The 14,871-nt window shown below is 37.4% G+C and overlaps 2 protein-coding genes across 3 annotated transcripts; both read left to right on the top strand.

The window, feature by feature from the left end:
- Positions 1–1,026: 1,026 nt before the first annotated feature.
- Positions 1,027–3,189, top strand: LOC113776071 (bark storage protein A). 2 transcript variants are annotated; one of them, XM_027321144.1, is made up of 5 exons: positions 1,027–1,266; positions 1,546–1,613; positions 1,968–2,123; positions 2,415–2,654; positions 2,762–3,189. In XM_027321144.1, the coding sequence occupies exons 1-5, from the start codon at positions 1,041–1,043 to the stop codon at positions 3,098–3,100; spliced, it is 1,029 nt and encodes a 342-aa protein (XP_027176945.1). In that variant the 5' UTR covers positions 1,027–1,040; the 3' UTR covers positions 3,101–3,189. The 2 variants fall into 2 exon arrangements, with proteins under 2 accessions (XP_027176945.1, XP_027176946.1); XM_027321145.1 differs by lacking the exon at positions 1,027–1,266 and adding an exon at positions 1,417–1,432.
- A 3,360-nt stretch (positions 3,190–6,549) lies between these two features.
- Positions 6,550–14,573, top strand: LOC113773500 (putative E3 ubiquitin-protein ligase LIN). The gene is made up of 14 exons (XM_027318144.1): positions 6,550–7,330; positions 8,594–8,836; positions 8,921–9,015; positions 9,094–10,248; positions 10,330–10,474; positions 10,763–11,014; positions 11,840–11,980; positions 12,049–12,165; positions 12,754–12,885; positions 12,964–13,086; positions 13,301–13,411; positions 13,514–13,660; positions 13,817–14,062; positions 14,258–14,573. Exons 1-14 carry the CDS (start codon positions 6,551–6,553, stop codon positions 14,273–14,275), a joined length of 3,705 nt encoding a protein of 1,234 aa, XP_027173945.1. The 5' UTR covers position 6,550; the 3' UTR covers positions 14,276–14,573.
- Positions 14,574–14,871: the final 298 nt, after the last annotated feature.

Raw genomic sequence — 14,871 nt, 5'->3', positions numbered from 1 at the left:
CGAAGTTCAAAATTGACAAAAAAAAAAAAAACCTTTTTCGGTTGATCAAAAACTAACTATTTCCAAGACAAAACAGTTATTATCAAAAATTATTTTTTACGGGTTTTACACTAAATTTTGCATTTGTTTTATCAAATAGTCAACTTTAGAGCAATTTTATTATAATTTTAAACTAAATCACAGATAAATATAGTTTATAAATTTAAAATTGCACACTAAGAAGTAGAAAAAGTACTTATACCAGGCTTAATTTACGAAGAATGTGCAGATAAGAATCTACCTATGCGAATAAGTTCGATGCAGAAGAGAATTGCTAAATGCTGACAAGTCGGATCGATATAGATAGATGTAATATGATCAACATGCAGAAAAAAACCTTCTTGGACTAAACCCATTCCCGTTCTTTTACTACATTTGAGGCTTCTTTTTTGAGGGATTATATGTATTTTATCATCCGTCTGACAGTAGAAAATGATGAAGAAGTTGTCTCCAAGAACCAAAATTAGGCCCTAATTTCAGCTACATTGCAGGATCGGCAAACGACAACTCAGACTTAATTAAGCTTTTTATAGACTTCAAAAAATTAATACCATAAATTTTACAAATTTCGATTTTTTGGAAGATTTTTTGGAAGTTTATCTAGAACTTGGCCTCTATCCGAGCGCATATTTTAAACTTTTCACGTCAAATAACTAATTTTCTAGCTTAATAAGGAAAATAATATCCTATACCGACACATAACACAGAAACAAAGTAAAAGATGAACAACTTCCTATTGCTTTTTGTAGCTATACTGCCAAATTAATTATGCTAGTATCGAACTGGCTAATTAATTGGCAGTTAGCATTGTAAGAATCTCTTTGTCTGGCTCTTTTTTCTTCCGTGGGGCACCATGTTTTGATTTGATTATTCCTGCTAGGCTTTAGGGTCCGCCATTCAATTATCAACGACCCAAGACTTCTACTAGCTAGTACAAATATGAACAAGGTCTTCTCCTTCAGGAATCCTTGGGCTGAGAGTAGAAGATGTACAGACCTTTTATGTTAGTCATGTTCCTGCTGGAATGGCTTGTGATATTAGCAAGTGTTAATGTTATTCGATCAGCAAATGCTGCAGTTTCCGATTATGCATGGGCAAACATCAGGAGAGTTAACCAGGAGGGTCCATACTTGGGCATTGTAGTCCCAAACAGTTTTGAGATGAGCCCTCTTCTCCAATCTCCAAGTTTTGTCCCGCACGACAAGCTTCCTTACATTGATGTTGCTGGTAATACAACATTCCCGTGATCTTGATTGAACTTAGTTAGTAACTTAGTTTCATTTTTCCTGCTGGAGTAACGAAATATACAAGCTGACAAATTCTCCGAGCTAACTAATGTTTCAACCTTTTATGGAAAGTAGCGAGGGAGACATAAATTTTGTTTTACTTGGTGGTACGTGAATTTGATCTGATGCTGGACAAGTCATTCATATCAGCCAACTCTAAATTCTTCATCACTGTATATAGTTAGCAGATGATGATGCATTTGTTCGTTGTTTCCAACAGGAAGAAGGTTTCGGATTGGGAAGGTGGAAAATAAAAGGGTCATTGTGGTCATGACAGGATTAAGCATGGTATTGTTTTATAATTTCTTTCATCTTCATTGATTGGATTGCTTTTGGGATAAATTGCAATTTACCCTCTCGAAATATGCTGTGTTTTGTTTCATGTTGATTCGATTTGAGTGGCTGATGCATACCTAGGTGAGTGCTAATTTACACTGATTATCCTTTTAAACTCGAGCCATGTATGCTGGTTGAATACATGGTTGATGTCTTTTTTTTCTTTTGGAGTCAAAACAATAACTTTGAAGGCAAAATGAGAAGAGGGCACATTTCCGGGGGGCCAAAATGCATTTTGAGTAGCATTTTTTTTTCTCCTCAGTTTGAGTAGCATGAAGAATTCCATTTGAAATGTTTATTACATAGTTGAATGCAGGTGTATCCACAGAGTTGTTGTTAAGTCTATTCAAGATCAAGGGAATTCTTCACATTGGTATTGCAGAAAATGCCAATCCTCAATTGCAAATAGGTGATGTTACCATCCCACAGTATTGGGCACATACGGGCCTCTGGAACTGGCAGGTAAGAAAATCACACCGGTTTCAATTACCTCCATCGCTCTCAATCGTTTCAGAACTAGTCAAAGAGAAAATAGACTGTCTGGCTTGCAGGTCGCGTAGCACAGAAATTCTTTGTCTGTCTCATTCACTCATTCATTTATCTTTTTGCCAACGTAAATTGTCGTTGTCGGCTTAAGTTTCCTTGCTGAATTCCCGCTAATGATTGCGTTCCTGAAAACTATAAACATATTCTTTTTGCACGAAACTACTACCTGATGATCTTTCTCCTTGTCACCATTTTTAAACTGAGCAGAGGTATGGGGATGGACCTGAAGATAAACTATCTTTAGAGTCCAATGGAGACTACACAAGAAGTGTTGGCTACCTCGAGCTCTCTGATTTCAACAGTAACGTGAAAGACCAAAACCTTCTAAACAATGTTTGGTATCAACCGGAAGAAGTTTTTCCGGTAGATGGATATCCTGAAATCAGGCAACATGCCTTTTGGATTCCTGTCAATGAATTATATTTTTCACTTGCTGAGAAACTTGAGGTGCCTCCATTTCTTTCACTCAATTTGAACTCAGTTCATTAAATCCTCAATTTTTCTTTAGCTGAGGAACTTGAAAATTCATTCTGCCAAATGCCTTGTTTGAAAAGGGAATAAAGCTCGAAGGCTGCTTGAATTCAACCTGTTTACCAAGAAGGCCGCTGGTGACTAGGGTGGAAAGAGGGATTAGTGCAAATGTGTTCGTTGACAATGTTGCTTATCGCGAATTCGTGTATACAAAGTTCAATGCAACAGCAATTGACATGGAAAGCGCAGCAATTGCACTCGTGTGTCTGCAGCAAAGGACTCCTTTCCTAACAATCAGAGCACTGTCAGATCTGGCTGGTGGTGGTTCTTCTACATCCAATGAAGCTGCAATTTTTGCTCCGTTGGCAGCTCATAATGCAGTCGTTGTTTTGCTTAAATTCATTTCTTTACTGAATCCTTAGTTCCTGTAGACTTATGAATTGAAAGCTTCCTCCATTCACAAACTTCTCTCTGGCGCGATAAAGCAGTCGGAATTTGTCCGTCAACATATAAACATGAGAAATTTCTAACATTACGATGAATTTTAAAAAAATTCTACAAAGGGGGCATTTTGAGTGCTAGATTCCGTCCAAGGGGTCTTCACATTCAGCAAATGCGAGCTTATGGAGCTCACATTTGCTGAATGCGAAGTCCCTTGAATTTTGCGACCAACAAAACCCAAAAAAAAAAAAGAAAAAAGAAATATAGACCTCGCATTTGGTCAGCAACCTCGCATTTATCAAATGCAAGGTCTATATTTCTGACCCCTAAATGATTTTTGCGGGTGTAGGTTGTAATACGCGACCATGATTTCTGACCCCTAAATGAGGTCGCGTATTGTGGTCACGTTTTCTTCTTGGTGGCCATGATTTTTCCATGAATCTATATTTTGCCATGATTTTTCTTTTTGCTTCAGTTGTAATGCCATTTTCCCTTGCTTTATGATTTCACTGCAAATTATAAAATGATTTACAATTTGCAATGAAAATTTCTACAAATTTTACTACTTAAGACTCTAAATTCATCAAAACTGGAAAAAAAAAAAGATCCCATAATATTGCCATCAATACTTGATAATAATTTGTGGCAATAAATCTTAACCGAACTAGTAGGCTTTCGGCTTTACTGTATCTCGCATCTGATAAATGCAAATTCCTAGAAAATTATATTCAAAATTTGCTTTTTTTTATTAGGAGCACACAATCATTTTTGTTTTTGCATTGACATTTATCATAGAGCAATAAATCCTTTTTTATTTTAAAACTCACACGAATTAGAAGTTAGCAAATGTGAGCTCTTAGTACAAAATTTTATCTACTAGTAATTGTTTGTATATAAATAACAAAAAAGTTATATTTCTTATAGATTAAAAGATTTGATAATTTCTCGGTTAGAAAGGCTGTATGATGCTCAAAAGCTGTTGGGTTGATGGCTTTTAGTAAGATTATGCAGCAAAAATGAAGATTTGTGAATTGGGTGGGTTTGGAAGAGAGAAAACGCAAGGAAGACTAAGAAGAAGAATGAAGAAACTGACCGCATATTCGTTTTGTTATGTCCGAGGGATCAATACGCGACCATGGGGTCGCGTTTTTAGCTTTGCGGTTGCAGGTTGTAATCGTGACCACTGAATACGCGACCTCATGGTCGCGTATTGTGGTCGACCTCAAGGGTGTTGTGTTCAGATTGAGTACTTCGCATTCGACAAATGCAATGGTAATACAGCTCGCATTTGACAAATGCGAGCTATTTTTCCTTTTTTTCTGAGAGACTGACCTCGCATCTGTGAAATGCGAAGTATTTGAACTCGCATTTCACAAATGCGAAGATCATAATCCTGGAACTAACTTCAAAAATTACCCCCTTGTAGAAAAACTTTTTTTTCATCACAATTTAAGAATTTACTCATATAAACATCCCGAATATTAAGAGCTATTAACATAATGATTTGGGCCTGAGATACCACTTTTAGCAACCTGTGGAAAATCTAGTGCTTCCTATAAATGGTTTAATGATAATACAGAAGAAGTTGTATCGTAAGTGCAACATCATTGCATATGTATAACTTGGTCGAGAACCGTTTACTACATCATTCACAAATTTTCACAATTTGCTTAATTGGCCGATTCTGTGGCTTCATGTTCCAGCAACTCTGTATACTATTGCAACATTATTAAATAAGATGGAAGGGTGGTTCATCATTTACTTCGCCATCAAGTCTTCGCAGCCTGAGACAACAAGATTTTGTAAACAATGACACCATTCACAAAAAACCCTTTTTTTTTTCCCATTATCTATTGCAGCTGTACCTATTAGGCTATTACCTTAACAAATGGCAGAGATGGGAGGACACTGAGGGTGATAGATTCATACTATAAACTCAAATCAAATTCATTGAATTGGGATATTATACCGCTGATCTCGTAAACGAGGAAAATGACATTTTCAAGGTTGGATCTCTAATCCTCTAGAATAAACTCCAAAATGACAAAGTCCACAACATTGTTTTCGGCTTCTGTTGGTGTACCCATTGGAGCCTTTTTGTTTTTTGGACGCTTCATTACAATCTTACACTCTTTTTTTTTTTTATGTTTGAATGGTTCGCCGACGGCCACAGCCGGCCCGGGCGGCAGTGACGTTTACGCCAGTAGTCCTATTTTTCCTGGTCCAGCCAAGTTCCCAGCAATAAGTTGACAACTGTACGCGATTTTTGAACTGTTTCATTTACCAATTAGCCCTCTCATTTTCCATCTAAAAACTTTGCACGAAGAATTTTCAGTTGCTGCACCTTCCATGCTGCCGGATTTTCTCCTGTCACAAATCCAGAGTCCCAAAAATCTTTTTTTCATCCATTTTTTGGGATTTGAGTGAATATAGTTCTTCAACAAGCAGCTGTGGAGTAGATAATTATGGCATATGCATAGTAAAGTTCATTGTCCATACCATTTTGTAACAAGGTTGCTACAATGCAAGTATTAAAATCTTGTCATGCAATGAATGCCTGTTAAAAATCACGTTCTTTAAATCTCACTCCTGAAATTATCTGAGTAACCAATGACTAATATTTGCTAGGATGACATGTACATCTTTCCTTGAAACCATTTCTTGAAACTATCTAACTAATTTAGGACCAAATATTGTTGTCCTAAATGGCAAGGTCTGTTTTCTTGGCTCCTTGCCTATCCTATTTATTTTTTAGGACAAAAAATCTCAACGACCATTAAATTATTACTCGTGTCGACTTTTGATCGTGAAACAGTTTTTGATAAAAAAAATATATACATGGTGAATAAATAAACCCTTGCATTTGACATGTGTCCTAACTATTTGTAGATTAAAGCAATAATCGATGAAATGATCACGGGTGTGCTAATTAGTTAATTTAATGACTAATTTGTGAGGAAAAATTGTTTGATGGTTAAAAGTCGACGCAAGCAATAATTTAATAATCGTTGAGGTCTCTTGCCATATTTTTTTATAGCCATTCATTTAAGTCTTTTCTATTACCATAATCCCAATATTTATACGTATAGAACTCGACTAATAATCATAGCCATAAGCTAAAATTAGGATACAAAATCATTGGTCGGTCCTCCTTAGAATTGAATTGAAGCAGCACCTTAACAACTAAATTTTGTCATTGAACAAAAGGTCTACACGCTAACTCCCATAAATGCAAGCAAAACGGAGGAGATGGAAAATAGAAGGGCAAAACGGTCATTTTGTAGAGCCGTCCCTGAGCTTTCGCGCCAGCGATGAGACGGTTAATCCTGTTAAGTCCAACAACCTCGGGAAGATTACCAGACATAAACCCCACTCGAGACTCAGCTCAATTCCTGAGCCAACATCCAGCCACCACTCCTGGCGCCACCCCAATGTCTACTGCCGATGCTCCTGCTGAGATTCTTCAGCAGACCACCGCCTACCTCTCAGAAGTACTCTCACAATCCGACCTCCGCCACCGCCTTTTCTCCACCTTCCTCCAAAAACTTCAACCCTCTGAAGAAGTCACTTTAAAACCTCTGAAACTAGCATCTGAAACTCTTGAAAATGCGCTCACCACTACTAACCCTTCCATTAAATCTTCGTCTCTCCGCCTTGCGGAAAAGCTTCTCTTATCTTACCCCAAGAACTCATTTTCTTCCTTCCTTTTATCCCTTATTTATTCCCACTTTAACCGTTCTGCGGATGCTGCCATTAGTCTTTTCGATGTATTCCAAACTAACCCTTCATTGACGAGATTGGAGATTGCACCTGTTCTGTTCGAGGAACTGTTTCTTATTCATTTTCTTCCTTTTCTTGAATGGTACAATGAGCGGAGGTCGCGAATTTTGTCAAATGTATCGCAGAATTTGGCTTCAGGTTATGATAGTGATGAGCAATCAGTGGTTGTGTCTCCGACAAGATTATTGAAGAATATGAGTCGCAATCAGACATTGGAATTGAAAGACTTGGAGAGGGGTTATGAGGATATTCTTGATGAGAATTGCAAGGTTTTTGCTGGGTATTTTAGAGAGGTTTTGCAAATCAAAGATGGGAACCAATTGATTGATCCACCCGTGGTGGTGCTACAAATTGATGAAACTGAGACACTTGATTGCCAAGAAGATGATAAGTTGAAAAGAGATCACAGCATGAAAAACGGACGGTATAATGTAATACCTTATTTTCTAGAAGTTATATTCCTAGTTTTTCCCTTCGGTTGGTGGTTTTCATCTTACGTCATGAGCAATACACCTGGACACAAAATAATGAAAAAGGTATTGAGAAATAAAATAAGATTCAGAGCTAGTCTTGACTTCTGCACTTGTATTTCAATTAGTAAGGTTCAGTAAAGGCTGGGACGTAATCAGCTTGACTACTGTAACCGGGGCGCTTCTTTTTTTCTTTTTTTCTTTTTTTAAATGCACATTCATGGTCCTAATGGTAAGCCTACAACTGATATTGTCCTGTAGACAATCACTCAGAGCCCGAGTGTAATGTCTCTTGTCTACATAATTTTATTCTTTCTTTCTTTCTTCTTTATCTTTATTTAAGAACCTGCCCTGAAATTTTTGTGTTCAAGTTTGTTGACAGTATTCCTTTTACTTGATTTGAGCAATTATTGGCAGTTCTTTGTTATTGTTCTGCTTGGTGGAAGTGGCATCATCCCTTTATTAAGCATATATTTGCAAAACACCAACCATGGCTTCAGTTCTGCAAGTTCCAAATATATCTAGCTTTTATCCTGGTGGTATCATGAAACAATCGAACATGATTCGTAGACAAGCATCAAAATTCTAATTTATAGAGGCAGTATGTAGACCTGTAACATATGAAATATAAGCATCTGTCTTCTGTATATTTACATACATATGCTCTAACTCATACATCGCTGTATACATGTATACACATACTTTTTTTAGATTTGCAAATGTACATGTAGAGTGTCTGAAACTCTTGAATGTGTTTCTATTTTGCAACATAGACCAAAGTATGAAATTGCATAGGCTCTTCTCAATGCGCATGTGAATTCGCCTGTTCAGCTCTTTGGATTTGTGATGCAGAGGGAAAGCTACTTTTACATATATATATATATATATATATATATGGGAAAATGAAACTCCCATTCAGCCATCAGAACAGTTGCGCTTAGTTCTATTAAATCAGTTGGGGTGGTAGTAAAAATGTATGAAGTTTCGAAATGCATTTCCATTTAAGCCGTGACATCTCAATGTGTGCATAAAAACTAATTCCATCAATGTACCCAGCACTGTTTTTGGCTTTTTCTTAGGGATCTCTCCAACTATATGCAAATTGCAACATGTATGTGTGCAGTATCATTTTAATTCTGAAATACTTTGAAATAAAGCAGTAGTTTGATAGCTATAGTTTCCCATGAGAAAATTTTCAAATGTTGTTCTTGTATGGTAATGCAGCCGATATGGGCTGAAGGAGATGAATCAGTTGAGTTCAACAGCAGCAGCAGGGGAAAAAGCTTTTCCACATTTCCATCATTTTATCCTGAAAGAGTCTCTCCAAATGTCCTCACAAAACAAGGATCAACAAGAAAATCCAAATCACCCAGAAATTTCAACTTTGATTCTGAGCTGGAGTCTTTCTCCAATGACAACTTGAGCAACTGTTACTCGTCAGGATCTGGAGCAGAAGAAGAGGTGACTGTTAGTAAAAGACAAACTTTCTGCATGAACTGAATTACCTATGCTAATCCCTTTATTTTTTCCAACAAACCCTGTGTCTTGTAGGAAAATATTGAAAAGGTGGCATCGTTCAACTCTAGGGCCTCTAGGGAGAGCCAAACAAGGAAAGAAAAGCAGACAAATAATGCAGAATCAAGTGGGTAGGTGATACAAAAAGCAATCACCCAACTATTAATGTCTTCTCTACAAACTTGTCTTTACTTTCCTTTATGTTCCAGTCATCCAGATCCTCTCATGGAAGACATGGACAATCAACCTGGTTCTGGGAAGCTTACACCACCGAAGGACTTTGTCTGTCCCATAACCACTCACGTTTTTGATGATCCAGTGACTCTTGAAACTGGTCAGACTTATGAACGAAGAGCAATCCAGGAGTGGATTGATAGAGGGAACTCTGCCTGCCCAATAACACGTCAGAAGCTGCAAAGCACCATGCTGCCCAAAACAAATTATGTGCTAAAACGTCTCATTGCAAGTTGGCAAGAACTAAACTCTGATACAGTTCCTGGACAATCTGAAACTTTGCAGCCTCTAGATGAACCAAAATTTGTACCAGTGATACGGTCTGCTTCTCCAAATTGTGTTATAAGCCAAGCTACCATTGAGGGAAAACTTTCTGAGCTGCGTGTTGCAATTACCAACCTTTGTACATCAGAAGTACTGGAGGATTCAGAAATGGCAGTTCTGCTAATTGAACAGTTCTGGCAGGAATTGCAAATCGAGATGGATGTTCAAAATATGATGTCAAAACCTGCAGTAATCAATAGTTTTATGGAGATTCTTTTCAATTCTGTTGATCCCCGAGTCCTGAGTGCTACTGTTTTCCTCCTGTCTGAACTAGGATTAAGAGATAACAATGTGATCCAAACACTAACCAGAGTTGATTCTGATGTCGAATGTATTGCTTCTCTTTTCAAGAGAGGATTGCTGGAGGCTGTTGTATTGGTTTATCTATTAAGACCTTCTGCAGTTAGCCTTGTTGAAATGGACATAGTTGACCCTTTGTTAACCGTTCTTACGACAAGAGAGGAGGATTTACTGAAAATGTGCATGAAACAAAAAAAAGCTACTGTTTTACTGCTTGGTCAACTGCTGAATAGTGGTGAGGAAGTACGGACATCTGAAATTGCTAGGGACTTGATATCTGAAAACGGAATTGAGTACATAATGGGAAGCTTAGATGCTGAAGTAAGGGAAGAAAAGATTTCAGCTATAGTCATTTTGTTGAGGTGCATGCTGGAGGATGGAAAGTGCAGGAACATGATTGCTGATAAAGCTGAATTGTGTCCTATTTTAGAGAGCTTGGTGGGGGCAAATGATGAAGACTTCTATCAGATAGTGCAGTTCCTATCAGAATTAGTCAAATTGGAGAGGTACATCTTCCTAGCTTTATTGATTTGAGTTAGTAACTTAACATAGCATAGACCTGAATAGATGTTTTGGAATTTCTCCAGAAGGACATTTAATGAACAGATTCTGCATATCATAAGGGATGAAGGTACTTTTAGCACGATGCACATGCTTCTCATCTATCTACAGGCGGCTCCTCAGGAACAATGCCCTGTTGTAGCTGGCCTTCTACTCCAACTTGATCTCCTGGTATGTTCTCCCTATTAAATACACTTGCTTATTATGTCTTTGTTCCTTTAGGTCAAACCAAGAAAGACAAGTATACATTGAGAAGAGGCAATAGATGTTTTGAATTCATGCCTCAAGAATTCAGATTGTCCCTCTCTCTCTCTCTCTCTCTCACTCTCTCTCTCTACACAACGTACTAACACTATGTCTTGTCTGTTTCTATCAAGTTTGTCTGTAAAATTATACATGCATGCTTATGTCTTTGATGATTTAGCTTGGCTATTAAACTGCTACATTTATAACCTTTAGGTCGAACCAAGAAAGATGAGTATATATCGAGAAGAGGCAATAGATGCTTTGATTTCATGCCTCAAGAATCCTGATTGTCGTTCTGCTCAAATAGCTGCTGCTGAGACAATTGTTTCTCTGCAAGGAAGATTTTCCCTTGCAGGAAAACCCCTGGCAAGAGATTTCCTGCTTAAATGTGCCAGAGTAAACAGAAATAAAAGGATGAAAAGAGATCAACTTGGAAGCATTCCTGATGAGATTCAAGAAAATATGGTTGGCTTCATCTATGCATAGGCATTTCTCTGTAGTTACAGCATTGGATTTTGTATTGATGCATATAAGTAGACATATGTCCTCCATTTATGACCCCTAGTACCTTTCTGCTAATCATACCAAGGAATAAAAAATCTCTTGCAGCCTCACTAGCATTAAGTTTCTCAGTACTTCTGTTTGGTTTTTTTGATGTATAGGAGGAAGATAATTCTGCTGAGAAGTGGGAGAAAAAGATGGCATTTGTTCTAGTCACTCATGAATTTGGTATAATCTTTGAGGCCCTAGCAGAGGGCTTAAGAAGTAGATATGCAGAGCTATCTTCAGCATGTCTTGTAGCAGCTACATGGCTTGTGCACATGTTATCCATTCTTCCAGATACAGGGGTACGAGGAGCAGCACGAGTATGCTTGATGAAGCGTTTTGTGTCAATATTCAAGTCTTCAAAGGATAATGAAGACAAATTACTTTCCATGCTTGCATTAAACAGCTTCATTTGTGATTCCGGTTAGTGGACAAATTACATAGCAACATTATTATGCAGCAAAAAGTAGCGATAATTGTGCATGAAAAGAAATATTTACAACATCAGCATCTTTATGGATTTTTTAGAAGCCATTCTTGCATGAATCCTCATAAGGGTAAATTACCTTAGAGGTTTATATGTTAAGTTCTTAAAATTTCAGAAGAAAAAATACATGGCAAAACATGTGCAGCCAAAAAACAGCACATCCTAAACGTATTTCATTTTGCTCAGTAATCATTTGCTTTCCAGGGTTACTATCTGAATTGGATCATTTGTTAAAGATAATGTAGTTCTGATCACAGTCATCGCAAATTTCAGAGGGACTTCAGGATCTGGCTGCTCACATGAAGGATATCTTGAAGGGCTTGAGAGAACTTAAAAAATCTTCAGCATTTGCAGTCCAAATGCTAAAACTTTTGTCAGAGGAGCATGAGTCCAGTGCTGTAAGTAATGTAGCAGTAATTTCAGTGTCTGGTCAAAACAAATGCCTAATTTTGTTCATTGGATGCAGGATATGTGGAATCATAAAGAATTACTTTCAGAAGATTGTAGCATAAATGGAGAAGTTCTATCAGTTATCTGCTTCAAAGACAAAATATTCTCTGGTCATTCTGATGGTACAATAAAGGTGAGTTAGTGAATTTGTTTCCTTCAACTTTGTTGTTTGTTTGGCCAGTATGTAAAGATTCGAAAAATCAGAAGACTTAAGTTTTTTTTCCGTGTTTTCAATACGAGTATGAGCAGAGATATTGGGTGATGTTATATTATAGTACCTTAGCTGGAGAAATATGAATACAATCTGCTGTTGGCAGTTAGAATCTGTGAGATTCTTGAAATTTTTATTCAAAAGAACCTTATTTGAGGGAGGAAATTAAAGATCTTTTGAATGCATAAAACCATCAATTTGTGGATGTGATGTGATAGAGAGGTCTGCTTTTCTGTGCAGAAATGTCCATCAGAAAGTAAATCAGACTTGTGATATAACTTCTCCGAAGAATAAACACTGCAATCCCATTATCTCGAAACTAATGAATGCTAAAATTGGACATCAATTCCCCATGGAAAGATGAATCACTGGACAATGAATCTTTTACAATGACTTCATTTGCTAAATTCATGAACGAAGAGATCAACATTAGTACTAACAAATGGTGGTGAATACAAATGAGCCTATTGCATTCGAGTCCGATAGCATTTCTTTTTTTCAACAATGAAGGTTTGGGCAATGAAGAGTGGAAATATGCATCTCGTCCAGGAATCTCAGGAGCACACCAAAGCTGTTACTAGCCTTGCAATACTGCAGTCAGTTGAGAGATTGTACAGTGGTTCACTTGATCGGACAGTGAGGGTAATGATACATTTCTTAGGTCAATGTCATTGACAAAGAACTATCGCTGCTTAAACTTTAGGCAATTTTTACCTGTAGGTATGGGCCGTTGGCGGCAAGGTAATGCACTGTGAACAAGTTCATGAAATGAAGGATCACGTTAACAATCTACTAGTTTCAAACAGTATCTCATGCTTCATTCCTCAAGGAGCTGGCATCAAGGTAAGTCTATTAGCCCTCCGAACTTATATCATCAGTGCATTCAGTTGAAATTAGATCGCTTTATGAAACTGAGAACTGTGCTATGAAGAACTTTTCATCCTAAAGATTATACTTCACTTGGTTTCCATCTTCATATTTGAACCAATAGTGTCAGGTACATTTGAAACAGAATGCAAAAATAACCTGAAATGCACTTCTTTTATTCCAACGGCAGGTGCACTCTTGGGGTGGAGCGTCCAAATCGCTAAATCCACAGAAATATGCGAAGTGCTTAACCCTGGTGCAAGGAAAGTTGTATTGTGGCTGTCATGATAATAGCATTCAGGTACTAGAAACGAGTACCACTAGTTTCTGGAATACACTTTCACTATAAACAAAAATCTCACATGTGCTCTTGTTTTCTTTTCTCAATTTCTTTGCTTCACAGGAAATTGATCTTGCGACTGGGACAGTCAGCACTATCCAAAGTGGCTCTAGAAAATTACTAAGTAAAGCAAGCCCAGTACATGCATTGCAAGCAGATGACGGGCTGCTGTATTCAGCCAGTTCTCCCTTGGATGGAGCTGCTGTGAAGGTACTTGAATGGAAAAGATTGCAATATTGTACCAGTACATGATTTTTTGCTGTTTCTAAGATTCTTCATTTTAGTAGTCCAGTGACAGTGGGAGCACATATGCTAATTAAGTATTAATGCTAACACTTTAACCTTAAAATCCATTTGTACCAAAAGTTATGGAGCACTTCAAACTTAAGCGTTGTTGGGACGCTGCCATCAACCTCCGATGTGCGTTCAATGGCTGTAAGCTCAGATCTTATCTATCTGGGGTGCAAGGGAGGCCTAGTGGAAATTTGGAGTAAAAAGAAGCTCAGTAAAGTAGAAACACTTCAAGCTGGTACAAATGCTAAAGTTCTTTCCATGGCGCTGACTAGAAATGAAGACATGTTGGTAATTGGGACATCTGATGGCAAAGTGCAGGTAAAAAACCCAATCTTCCCCCTAAAATCCCACCCATGGTGAAGCAGCTAATCATGTAACCTGAAACTCCAATCATTGTCCTTGCCAGCAAGTTATATGATATGCAAGAAAGAACCAAAAATTAAAAAATTGAACACTTCATAGAGTGCATGTGTTGAAGCTTTTTACAGAGATGGAACACGTTCTTCTTGGCAGGCATGGGAACTAAGCTGAAGGACAATGCCGATAAATTGACAAAGTTTAGGATGGCCAGATAAAAGAGATGGTTGAAGAGAGCTAAAAACCAAAGTATATTCTTTGTTACTTAATTTGTTTTTTCTTTTCTTGTTGGCAAATGATTTACATTCTTTCTAGAATAAGAAACATTTGAAACAGAGGTGGCCCTCTGAATGTATATATCTAGTTAGAATCAATTTGTACTAATACCCTTTATTAGACCATGAACAAAGCTGTCTATATTTTGCCCTTGTATCTATAAGAGGAATACAGAAGTTATACCTATTACAAAATTCGATCTCAAATTATTTTTTTCCTTTGTTTTTCAAGTAATGAGTATAGATCTTCCTGTCTCTTCTCACCTTCTAAATTACCAATCCATCCTTGGAGTTACGTCCTTGAATTTGTTAATGATTTGCAATTGCAACCCAGGATACTAACACGTTCTGTTTTTCTAGTAACTTAATTGCACATCCAACTAAATTTGCAGACACGATTTGATCTAACCATTAGGCAAAATGGTGCAGCAGGAAAAAACAAACTTTGAAGTTTACTCTCCCATATAATCGGCCATAGCTGCATGCCCTCAAAAA

The sequence above is a fragment of the Coffea eugenioides genome, chromosome 6, assembly GCF_003713205.1.
Source record: "Coffea eugenioides isolate CCC68of chromosome 6, Ceug_1.0, whole genome shotgun sequence".
In the NCBI taxonomy this organism is placed as follows: domain Eukaryota; kingdom Viridiplantae; phylum Streptophyta; class Magnoliopsida; order Gentianales; family Rubiaceae; genus Coffea; species Coffea eugenioides.
This window is presented reverse-complemented; position numbering and strand designations above follow the sequence as displayed.

What these genes read in the sequence shown, in the direction of transcription:
- LOC113776071 (XM_027321144.1), top strand. Translation starts at nt 1,041, where the DNA reads ATGTTAGTCATGTTCCTGCTGGAATGGCTTGTGATATTAGCAAGTGTT. An exon ending in TCATGACAGGATTAAGCATG is followed by an intron (nt 1,614 to 1,967) that starts GTATTGTTTTAT and finishes TTTATTACATAG; the next exon opens with TTGAATGCAGGTGTATCCAC. An exon ending in CACTTGCTGAGAAACTTGAG is followed by an intron (nt 2,655 to 2,761) that starts GTGCCTCCATTT and finishes TTGTTTGAAAAG; the next exon opens with GGAATAAAGCTCGAAGGCTG.
- LOC113773500 (XM_027318144.1), top strand. Translation starts at nt 6,551, where the DNA reads ATGTCTACTGCCGATGCTCCTGCTGAGATTCTTCAGCAGACCACCGCC. An exon ending in GTCATGATAATAGCATTCAG is followed by an intron (nt 13,412 to 13,513) that starts GTACTAGAAACG and finishes TTTGCTTCACAG; the next exon opens with GAAATTGATCTTGCGACTGG. An exon ending in TGGATGGAGCTGCTGTGAAG is followed by an intron (nt 13,661 to 13,816) that starts GTACTTGAATGG and finishes TTGTACCAAAAG; the next exon opens with TTATGGAGCACTTCAAACTT.